The 12,936-nt window shown below is 36.7% G+C and overlaps 1 protein-coding gene across 1 annotated transcript in view; it reads left to right on the top strand.

Annotated features, from left to right (window-relative positions):
• The window catches only part of TMEM170B (transmembrane protein 170B), a 77,534-nt gene that overhangs the window by 49,119 nt on the left and 15,479 nt on the right, over positions 1-12,936 (top strand). Inside the window, exon 2 of the mRNA XM_053713104.1 lies at positions 167-337. Within this exon, the coding sequence (XP_053569079.1) occupies positions 167-337 (171 nt within the window). The remainder of the gene's footprint in view (positions 1-166; positions 338-12,936) is intronic.

Raw genomic sequence — 12,936 nt, forward strand, 5'->3', positions numbered from 1 at the left:
GCTGCTTCACAAGGTTTTATACATAACATATCTCCTTTGGGAGTTCCCATTAAATCTCCCTCCTATATTTACCCCCCACTCTCTGTCACATTTTCTCTGCTTTATTTATTGAAAAAGAAAACATTCTATTGTTAAATATCTTCTTTCCCACCTGCTTGCCTTCCAGAGATGTGGTACTGGGTGTTCCTATGGGCTCTCTTCTCGTCTCTCTTTGTTCACGCAGCAGCGGGAGTTCTAATGATTGTCATGCTACAGAGGCACAAGCAGGGGAGGGTGATATCTGTGGTTTTGGTCAGCATTGGATTCCTGGCTTCTGTCACTGGAGCAATGATAACTAGTAAGTGTAAAACATAAGTATCCTCTCTCTCCTCTCTTCTCTCTTCTTTCTCTTCTCTCCTCTCTCTCTCCTCTCCTCTCTCTCTCTCCTCTCTCTCTCTCTTCTCTCCTCTCACAGGTAGAGGCAATTTATTTTATTTGTGTAAACTGAGAGATTCCATGGCACGGGGTTTGAAAACTTATGCAAACAACTAATTTCATTTTTTTATTTTATTAAAAATACTTCCCAACAAAAAATCAGTATTACTTTAACAAAGCTCCTAACTGTTCTGCATATTGCGGGATTGTCCCAAAATGGTATCTCTGCCTGCATTATCTCCTGCAGCTCCCCAAGGTCTTATAAAAGCCCTGGTTTGCTGAGTACTGCCTAGCAATTATTGTATATATTCATCCACTCTCACTAAACTCTGTCCAGAGCAACTCACTTCCTGACCAGCTCTGCGCTCAATTTTATATATCTCTACCCCCAATTTACTTCCTTTCCTGATCTCCCTGACTAAGCAAGCAGCCTCCCTATCCTGTATAGTCTCTGAAAAATATTGGAAAGTAGGTTTTAAAATAACTGATTTTGAATTTATGTTTCTTGAAAGTTTTTTTAGATCAAATTATATTTTTAATACACCATTTTTAAATTTATAAAACACACAAGTATTGGTCAGCGGCCTGCATGTTTTCTTTCATTTTTTTTGCAAGACAATGGCCTAGATTTAATAAAACTATCTGTGAAAATGAGCCATAGGTTAACACATCTTTTATAAGAAAGGAGCTCACAATGAGCTGCAAGGTGCTTCTTATAAAAAGAAATAACAGAATGTATCTCCTTGCAAGGAAATGAGAGCTGTAAAATTGGGGCATTCATTAAAAAATCTCAATTTGAAGTCAATATAAATAAAAATGTTAGTGCAGTTACTGTTGTTTTACTTCTTGTTGTGTATACAAAAAAATATATATCTTTCTTTATAACTTTTGAGATCTTTCAGACTTTGTGTGACACAGTTAAAGGGACAGTCAAGTCCAAAATAAACTTTCATGATTTAAATAGGGCATGTAATTTTTAACAACTTTCCAATTTACTTTTAGCACCAATTTTGCTTTGTTCTTTTGGTATTCTTAGTTGAAAGCTAAATTTAGGAGGCTTATATGCTAATTTCTTAGACCTTGAAGGCTGCCTCTAATCTGAATGCATTTTGACAGTTTTTCAGCACTAGAGGGCGTTAGTTCATGTGTTTCATATAGATAACATTGAGCTCACGCACATGAAATTACCTAGGAGTCAGCACTGATTGACTAAAATGCAAGTCTGTCAAAAGAACTGAAATAAGGAGGCAGTTTGCAGAGGCTTAGATACAAGGTAATCACAGAGGTAAAATGTATATTATTATAACTTTTGGTTATGCAAAACTGGGGAATTGGTAATAAAGGGATTATCTATGTTTTTAAACATCAACAATTCTGGTGTTGACTTTCCCTTTAAACATGTTACAGAATTAAAGGTCCTTTTGAGTTTGAAATATGAATTAGAATAATTTGAATGCGACAAAGGGACACCTCTCTTTAAACACTCTTTGCACCGTAAGACGTATTTCACACAGGGAAAGAGATTTAAATTCATATTCCTAACTTCTACTGCTGAACGTAATACTGTACATAAAATACAAATCACAAATTCTAAAGTGAATACAAATCTTGTTTCTTTGATTACTATACAGTTCTCAATAATATTAGTTTTATTAAGTTTAGACTTTGTATTTTGTGTGAATTTAAATACAAACTTTTTAAATTTGTATTTCTTTTAATGTTTAATGAAAATTACTAAGCATAATATTTTTTTAAAAATCTGACCCAGTTGAACAATCAAGCTTTATTGTCTCAGCTTTAAAAAACACAGAGTACAGATTTTATTTGTTTTATATGACTAGTCTACTAGAAATTTTGGTCTCTCGCATCCTAAAATTAAAGGGACAGTCTAGTCAAAATTAAACTTTCAGGATTCAGCAAGGGCATGCGATTTTAAACAACTTTCCAATTTACTTTTATCATCAAACCTAGGAAGGCTCAAACTTATTTCTAAAATGTCGAAAACCACCTCTTATCTCAGTGTATTTTGACAGTTTTTCAGTTAGTCAGTGCTAGTTCATGTGTATCATATAAATAACATTGTGCTCACTCATGTGGAGTTATTTAGGAGTCAACAACAATTGGATAAAATGCATGTTTATCAAAAGCTTTGAGGTATGGGGGCAGTTTGCAGAGGATTAGATACAAGGTAATCAAAGAATTAATAAGTGTATAATATTACAGTGTCGGTTATGCAAAACTGGTGAATGGGTAATAATAAAGGGATTATCTATTTTTTTAAACAATAAACATTTTCAAGTAGACAGTCCCTTTAAATAGAAAATTCAAATTTATTTGATGAAACAGATTTGTGTTTTCACAGCATCATATTCAGGTTTCAGTGTAATAAACAAATTCAGGAAAATCCTCATGAAAAGGATGGCAAGAAAACCTGGGTTTATTTTTATTTTTTTTTATTTCTACCTCTATACAGCTTTCAGCAAGTTATTATTTTATTCTATAATGCTGTGACTCATACTATGTACAAATCCCTAGCTAGAAAAATATTATCTAAGCACCTGCTGGCATTCTAAAAATAAACAGCATTTAAGGATAAATATTCTTTTGTGACTGCGCAATTTAGGCTGAAAAATATTAGGTTTCATATTATCAAATCAAAGATATTATACCAAATGTAATGAAAAAGAAAATTACGACTCAGAGGTAAAAAACATAATTTATGTAAGAACTTACCTGATAAATTCATTTCTTTCATATTGACAAGAGTCCATGAGCTAGTGACGTATGGGATATACAATCCTACCAGGAGGGGCAAAGTTTCCCAAACCTGAAAATGCCTATAAATACACCCCTCATCACACCCACAATTCAGTTTAATGAATAGCCAAGTAGTGGGGTGATAAAGAAAGGAGTTAAAAGCATCAACAAAGAAATTTGGAATAATTGTGCTTTATACAAAAAAATCATAACCACCATAAAAAGGGTGGGCCTCATGGACTCTTGCCAATATGAAAGAAATGAATTTATCAGGTAAGTTCTTACATAAATTATGTTTTCTTTCATGTAATTGGCAAGAGTCCATGAGCTAGTGACGTATGGGATATTAAATACCCAAGATATGGAACTCCACGCAAGAGTCACTAGAGAGGGAGGGATAAAAATAAACAACAGCCAAATGCTGAAAAAATAATCCACAACCCAAAATATAAATTATTCTCATGAAGCAAAGAAAAACTTAAAACATCAGCAGAAGAATCAGACTGAAACAGCTGCCTGAAGAACTTTTATACTAAAACTGCTTCAGAAGAAGCAAATACATCAAAACGGTAGAATTTAGTAAATGTATGCAAAGAGGACCAAGTCGCTGCTTTGCAAATCTGATCAACTGAAGCTTCAATCTTAAAAGCCCATGAAGTGGAGACTGATCTAGTAGAATGAGCTGTTATTCTCTGAGGCGGGGCTTGACCCAACTCCAAATAAGCTTAAAGAATCAAAAGCTTTAACCAAGAGGCCAAGGAAATAGCAGAGGCTTTCTGACCTTTCCTAGGACTAGAAAATATAACAAATAGGCTAGAAGTCTTTCTGAAATCTTTAGTAGCTTCAACATAATATTTCAAAGCTCTTACCACATCCAAAGAATGTAAGGATCTTTCCAAAGGATTCTTAGGATTAGGACACAAAGAAGGAACAACAATTTCTCTACTAATGTTGTTAGAATTCACAACCTTAGGTAAAAATTGAAATGAAGTCCGCAAAACCGCCTTATCCTGATGAAAAATCAGAAAAGGACATTTACAAGAAAGAGCAGATAGCTCAGACACTCTTCTAGCAGAAGAGATGGCCAAAAGGAACAATACTTTCCAAGAAAGTAGTTTAATGTCCAAAGAATGCATAGGCTCAAATGGAGGAGCCTGTAACGCCTTCAAAACCAAATTAAGACTCCAAGGAGGAGAAATTGATTTAATGACGGGCTTAATACGAACTAAAGCCTGTACAAAAGAGTGAATATCAGGAAGTTTAGCAATCTTTCTGTGAAATAAAACTGAAAGAGCAGAGATTTGTCCCTTCAAGGAACTTGCAGACAAACCCCTATCCAAACCATCCTGGAGAAACTGTAAAATTCTAGGAATTCTAAAAGAATGCCAAGAGAATTTATGAGAAGAACACCATGAAATGTAAATCTTCCAGACTCGATAATAAATCTTTCTAGAGACAGATTTACGAGCTTGTAACATAGTATTATTACTGAATCAGAAAAACTTCTATGACTTAATACAAAGCGTTCAATTTCCATACCTTCAAATTTAATGATTTGAGATCCTGATGGAAAAACGGACCTTGAGACAGTAGGTCCGGCCTTAATGGAAGTGGCCATGGTTGGCAACTGGAAATCCGAACAAATATCCGTATACCAAAACCTGTGGGGCCATGCTGGAGCCACCAGCAACACAAACGATTGTTCCATGATGAACTTGGAGATCACTCTCGAAAGAAGAACTAGAGGCGGGAAGATATAAGCAGGTTGATAACACAAAGGAAGTGTCAGTGCATCCACTGCTTCCAGCCTGAGAATCCCTGGACCTCGACAGGTATCTGGGAAGTTTTTTGTTTAGATGAGAGGCCATCAGATCTATTTCTGGAAGACCCCATATCTGAACAATCTGAGAAAACACATCCGGATGGAGAGACCACTCCCCTGGATGTAAAGTCTGACGGCTGAGATAATCCATCTCCCAATTGTCTACACCTGGGATATGAACCGCAGAAATTAGACAAGAGCTGGATTCCGCCCAAACAAGTATCCAAGATACTTCTTACATAGCTATGGGACTGTGAGTCTCACCCTGATGATTGACATATGCCACCGTTGTGATATTGTCTGTCTGAAAACAAATGAACGGTTCTCTCTTCAACAAGGGCCAAAACTGAAGAGCTTTGAGAATTGCACAGAATTCTAAAATATTGATTGGTAATCTCGCCTCTTGAAATTTCCAAACTCCTTGTGCTGTCAGAGATCCCCAGACAGCTCCCCAACCTAAAAGACTCGCATCTGTTGTGATCACAGTCCAGGTTGGCCGAACAAAAGAGGCCCCTAGAACTAAACACTGGTGATTTAACCACCACATCAGAGAGTGTCGAATATTGGGATTTAAGGATATTAATTGTGATATCTTTGTATAATCCCGGCACCATTGATTCAGCATGCAAAGCTGGAGAGGTCTCATGTGAAAACGAGCAAAATGAATCGCGTCCGATGCTGCAGTCATGAGGTCTAAAACTTCCATGCACATAGCCACTGAAGGGAATGACTGAGACTGAAGGCGCCGACATGCTGCAACCAATTTCAAACGTCTCTTGTCTGTTAGAGACAGAGTCATGGACACTGAATCTATCTGGAAAACTAAAAAGGTGACCCTTGTCTGAGGAATCAAAAAACTTTTTGGTAAATTGACCAACCATGTTTTCAAAGAAACAACAGAAGTTGATTCGTGTGAAATTCTGCAGAACGTAAAGACTGAGCTAGTACCAAGATATTGTCCAAATAAGGAAACACCACAATACCCTGTTCTCTGATTACAGAGAGTAGGGCACCCAGAACCTTTGAAAAGATTCTTGGAGCTGTTGCTAGGCCAAATGGAAGAGCAACAAATTGGTAATGCTTGTCTAGAAAAGAGAATCTCAGGAACTAATAATGTTCTGGATGAATCGGAATATAAAGGTAAGCATCCTGCAAGTCTATTGTAGACATATAATGTCCTTGCTGAACAAAAGGCAGAATAGTCCTTATAGTCACCATCTTAAAAGTTGGTACTCTTACATAGCGATTCAAAATTTTCAGATCCAGAACTGAACTGTCTGAATGAATTTTCTTTCTTTGGGACAATGAATAGATTTGAATAAAACCCCAGGCCTTGTTCCTGAAAAGGAACCGGCATGATTACCCCTGAAACCTCCAGATCTGAAACACACTTCAGGAAAGTCTGAGCTTTTACTGGATTTACTGGGATGCGTGAGAGAAAAAATCTCCTCACAGGAGGTCTTACTCTGAATCCAATTCGGTACCCCTGAGAGACAATGCTCTGAATCCATTGATTTTGGACAGAATTTATCCAAACATCCTTGAAAAACCTTAATCTGCCCCCTACCAGCTGAGCTGGAATGAGGGCCGCACCTTCATGCGGACTTAGGGGCTGACTTTGGTTTCTTAAAAGGCTTGGATTTATTCCAATTTGAGGAAGGCTTCCAATTGGAAACAGATTCCTTGGGGGAAGGATTAGGTTTTTGTTCCTTATTTTGACGAAAGGAACGAAAACGATAAGAAGCCTTAGATTTACCCTTAGGTTTTTTATCCTGAAGCAAAAAAACTCCTTTCCCCCCAGTAACAGTTGAAATAATAGAATCCAACTGAGAACCAAATAAATTATTACATTGGAAAGAAAGAGAAAGCAATCTAGACTTATATGTCATATCAGCAGTCCAAGATTTAAGCCACAAGGCTCTTCTAGCTAAAATAGCTAAAGACATGGATCTAACATCAATTTTGATAATATCAAAAATAGCATCACAAATAAAATGATTAGCATGTTGCAGTAAGCGAACAATGCTAGATATGTTAGAATCCAATTCTTGTTGCGCTAAATTCTCCAACCAAAAAGTTAAAGCAGCTGCAACATCAGCCAAAGTAATTGCAGGCCTAAGAAGATGACCTGAATATAAATAGGCTTTCCTTAGATAAGATTCAGTCTTCCTATCTAAAGGATCTTTAAAGGAAGTACTATCTTCCATAGGAATAGTGGTTCGTTTAGCAAGAGTAGAAATAGCCCCATCAACTTTGGGGATCTTTTCCCAAAACTCTATTGCAATTGCTGGTAAAGGATACAATTTTTTAAACCTTGCAGAATGATTAAAAGGAGTACCTGGCTTATTCCATTCCTTAGAAATCATGTCAGAAATAGCATCAGGAATAGGAAAAACCTCTGGAGTAACCACAGTAGGTTTAAAAACAGCATTTAAATGTTTACTGGTTTTAATATCAAGAGGACTAGCTTCTTCAATATCCAAAGTAATTAACACTTCTTTTAACAAAGAACGCATATATTCTATTTTAAATAAATAAGTAGATTTCTCAGTGTCAATGTCTGAGGAAGGATCTTCGGAATCAGATAGATCCTCATCAGAGGTGGATAATTCATTATACTGTCGGTCATTTGAAATTTCATCAACTTTATCAGACATTTTAAAAGACCTCTTACGCTTATTAGAAGGTGGAAATGCAGACAAAGCCTTCTGAATAGAATCAGTAACAAATTCTTTAAAATTCATAGGTATATTATGTACATTAGAAGTTGAGGGAACTGCAACCGGCAATGTACTATTACAGATGGAAACTCTATCTGCATGTAAAAGTTTATCATGACAACTATTGCAAATGACATTTGGAGATATAATCTCCACAATTTTACAACAAATGCACTTAGCTTTGGTAGAACCGATGTCAGGCAGCAAAATTCCAGCAGATACTTCTGAGGCAGCATCAGATTGAGACATCTTGCAAAATGTAAAAGAAAAAACAACATATAAAGCAAAATTATCAATTTCCTTATATGACAGTTTCAGGAATGGGAAAAAAAGCAAATAGCATAGTACTCTGACATAGCAAAAGGCAAGAGGCAAAAGCAATGGGGCAATAAATAATGAAAAAAAAAAAATTGGGCGCCAAGTATGACACACAACGTAACTGAAATATTTTTTGCCGCCAACTATGTCCGGAAATGACACACTCGTGTCACTAGCGACGCAACCCTGTGTGAACCCCTGCGTCAAGTATGACGCCGGAAATGACGAACTTGCGTCAACGGACGTGCACTTCGCAGCAAAAAAAAATTTGCGCCAAGAATGACGCAATAAAGTGTAGCATTAAGCGCACCCACGAGCCTAAGACAACCCGCAATTTGAGCAAGTAGTCAATTGAAAAAAAGACTAAACCCCAGGTAAGAAAAATATTTTTCAATATTAACCTTCCCAAATATGAAACTGACAATCTGCAAAAGGAAATACATAAATCTGACTCATGGCAAATATATGTACAATACATTTATTTAGAACTTTATATTAATGCATAAAGTGCCAAACCATTGCTGAGGTGTCTTAAGAAATAAAAACATACCCAAAGACACCCATCCACATATAGCAGATAGCCAAACCAGTACTGAAACAGTTATCTGTAGAGGTAATGGTCTATGAGAGTATATCGTCAATCTGAAAAGGGAGGTATGAGATGAATCTCTACGACCGATAACAGAGAACCCATGAAAAAGACCCCCGTTAGGAAAATCATTGCATTCAATAGGTAATACTCTCTACGTCCCTCTGACATTCGCTGTACTCTGAGAAGAATCGGGCTTCAAAATGCTGAGAAGCGCATGTCAACGTAGAAATCTTAGAACAAACTTACTTCACCACCTCCATAGGAGGCAAAGTTCGTAAAACTGAATTGTGGGTGTGGTGAGGGGTGTATTTATAGGCATTTTGAGTTGGGAAACTTTGCCCCTCTTGGTAGGATTGTATATCCCATACGTCACTAGCTCATGGACTCTTGCCAATTACATGAAAGAAACACTAATTTCAGAATGACAAAAGTATACATCACACAGAATAAATACCAAACGCCCCTATTATTTTGAACAAAATAATTCAGCCTGTATGATATTTTTTCAACAAAGTAATTTCTATGTTTATTTGTTATATATGATTTGATTTGTGTTTTGTTTTTTAAACCATTTAAATCTATAATAGATAACAATTTTGAATACATTGAACCTTACTGTTATGGTTCCTCATTTTACAGAGTTTTTGGTTTTGGTTTTATTGGCAGAGCCTCTCAAACCACAACAGACTATTTTAAAGAGACGTTAAACTAGGGTGACCATATTAACGCTTTAAAAAGGGACACATATGAAAAATACATATGTCAGGGTTCTCAAAAGCTTTTATTATGCACATAAAAAAGCACTGTGAAAATGGCAGAGGAATGTTCATTACAAATAGAATGATATATTCAAAGCAATGATAAGACTCTATTAACTCTTATTAAATAAATTATTCCTATTTAAAGCTAAATACTTACCTGTAAAATAAAACCTAATATAGCTACAATATAAATTATAATTATATTGTAGCTATTTTAGGATTAATATTTATTTTACAGGCAACTTTGTATTTATTTTAACCAGGTACAATAGCTATTAAATAGTTAATAACTATTTAATAGCTAAAATAGTTAAAATAATTACAAAATTACCTGTAAAATAAATCCTAACCTAAGCTACAATTAAACCTAACACTACACTATCAATACATTAATTAAATACAATACCTACAATTATCTATAATTAAACCTAACACTACACTATCAATAAATTAATTAAATAAAATACCTACAATTATCTACAATTAAACCTAACACTACACTATCAATAAATTAATTAAATACAATACCTACAAATAAATACAATTAAATAAACTAACTAAAGTACAAAAAATAAAAAAGAACTAAGTTACAAAAAATAAAAAAATATTTACAAACATTAGAAAAATATTACAACAATTTTAAACTAATTACACCTACTCTAAGCCCCCTAATAAAATAACAAAGCCCCCCAAAATAAAAAAATGCCCTACCCTATTCTAAAATAAAAAAGTTCAAAGCTCTTTTACCTTACCAGCCCTGAAAAGGGCCCTTTGTGGGGCATGCCCCAAAGAATTCAGCTCTTTTGCCTGTAAAAAAAAACATACAATACCCCCCCCAACATTACAACCCACCACCCACATACCCCTAATCTAACCCAAACCCCCCTTAAATAAACCTAACACTAAGCCCCTGAAGATCTCTCTACCTTGTCTTCACCTCACCGGGTCCCGATCTGTCCAGAAGAGGGTCCAAAGTCTTGATCCAAGCCCAAGCGGGGGGCTGAAGAGTGACGTCCATCCTCGGGCTGAAGTCTGGATCCAAGCGGCGGCTGAAGAACTCCATCATCGGGCTGAAGTTGGAAGTCCATCATCGGGATGAAGTCTTCTATCAAGCCGCATCTTCAATCTTTTTTCTTCCGGAGCGGAGCCATCTTCTTCCAAGCCGACGCGGAACATCCTCTTCAACCGACGCCTACTCGCCGAATGACGGTTCCTTTAAATGACGTCATCCAAGATGGCGTCCCTCGAATTCCGATTGGCTGATAAGATTCTATCAGCCAATCGGAATTAAGGTAGGAATATTCTGATTGGCTGATGGAATCAGCCAATCAGATTCAAGTTCAATCCGATTGGCTGATTGGATCAGCCAATCAGATTGAGCTTGCATTCTATTGGCTGATCAGAACAGCCAATAGAATGCGAGCTCAATCTGATTGGCTGATTGAATCAGCCAATCGGATTGAACTTGATTCTGATTGGCTGATTCCATCAGCCAATCAGAATTTTCCTACCTTAATTCAGATTGGCTGATAGAATACTATCAGCCAATCGGAATTCGAGGGACGCCATCTTGGATGACGTCCCTTAAAGGAACCGTCATTCGTCGGGAAGTCGTCGGAAGAAGAAGATGGGTCCGCGGTGGAGGTCTTCAAGATGGAGCCGGTCCTCATCGGATGAAGATAGAAAATGCCGCTTGGAAGAAGATGGTTGCCAGTCCGGATCTACTCTTCTTCCCGGATAGGATGAAGACTTTGGAGCCTCTTCTGGACTTCTTCAGCCGTCGGATGATGGATGTCTAGCCCCCGCTTGGGCTTGGATGAAGATTTCGGAGCCTGGAACGATCGGTGATACCTGGCATGGTGAAGACAAGGTAGAAAGATCTTCAGGGGCTTAGTGTTAGGTTTATTTAAGGGGGGTTTGGGTTAGATTAGGGGTATGTGGGTGGTGGGTTGTAATGTTGGGGGGGGTATTGTATGTTTTTTTTACAGGCAAAAGAGCTGAATTCTTTGGGGCATGCCCTGCAAAGGGCCCTTTTAAGGGCTGGTAAGGTAAAAGAGCTTTGAACTTTTGTAATTTAGAATAGGGTAGGGCATTTTTTTTATTTTGGGGGGCTTTGTTATTTTATTAGGGGGCTTAGAGTAGGTGTAATTAGTTTAAAATTGTTGTAATATTTTTCTAATGTTTGTAAATATTTTTTCTATTTTTTGTAACTTAGTTCTTTTTTATTTTTTGTACTTTAGTTAGTTTATTTAATTGTATTTATTTGTAGATATTGTATTTAATTAATTTATTGATAGGGTAGTGTTAGGTTTAATTGTAGATAATTGTAGGTATTTTATTTAATTAATTTATTGATAGTGTAGTGTTAAGTTTAATTGTAACTTAGGTTAGGATTTATTTTACAGGTAATTTTGTAATTATTTTAACTATTTTAGCTATTAAATAGTTCTTAACTATTTAATAGCTATTGTACCTGGTTAAAATAAATACAAAGTTACCTGTAAAATAAATATAAATCCTAAAATAGCTATAATATAATTATAATTTATGTTGTAGCTATATTAGGGTTTATTTTACAGGTAAGTATTTAGCTTTAAATAGGAATAATTTATTTAATAAGAGTTAATTTATTTTGTTAGATTTAAATTATATTTAACTTAGGGGGGTGTTAGGGTTAGACTTAGCTTTAGGGGTTAATCCATTTATTACAGTAGCGGCGAGATTCGGTCGGCAGATTAGGGGTTAATAATTGAAGTTAGGTGTCAGCGATGTTAGGGAGGGCAGATTAGGGGTTAATACTATTTATTATAGGGTTATTGAGGCGGATTAGGGGTTAATAATTTTATTATAGTAGCGGTGCGGTCCGCTCGGCAGATTAGGGGTTAATAAGTGTAGGCAGGTGGAGGCGACGTTGTGGTGGGCAGATTAGGGGTTAATAAATATAATATAGGGGTCAGCGGTGTTAGGGGTAGCAGATTAGGGGTACGCAGAGATAATGTAGGTAGCGGCGGTTTACGGAGCGGCAGATTAGGGGTTAAAAAAAATATGCAGGTGTCAGCGATAGCGGGGGCGGCAGATTAGGGGTTAATAAGTGTAAGGTTAGGGGTGTTTAGACTCGGGGTACATGTTAGAGTGTTAGGTGCAGACGTAGGAAGTGTTTCCCCATAGACAACAATGGGGCTGCGTTAAGAGCTGAACGCTGCTTTTTTGCAGGTGTTAGGTTTTTTTTCAGCTCAAAATGCCCCATTGTTTTCTATGGGGATTACCGCGTCCGTAAGCACCGCTGGTATCTAGAGTTGCAGTGGCGTTAAATTATGCTCTACGCTCCCTTTTTGGAGCCTAACGCAGTGAAAACCCAGCCATTCTGTGAACTCTAAATACCAGCGGTATTTAAAAGGTGCGGGAGAACAAAAGCACGCGTAGCTAACGCACCCCTTTGGCCGCCAAACTCTAAATCTAGCCGATAGTGTTTTATGCCTCTTAAAGATAAAACAGGAAGTGCATGTTTATACACAAATCATTTCTAGGAACAGATTGATTGGTTGGTAAGGA

This window comes from Bombina bombina, chromosome 5 (assembly GCF_027579735.1).
Source record: "Bombina bombina isolate aBomBom1 chromosome 5, aBomBom1.pri, whole genome shotgun sequence".
Lineage (NCBI taxonomy): Eukaryota > Metazoa > Chordata > Amphibia > Anura > Bombinatoridae > Bombina > Bombina bombina.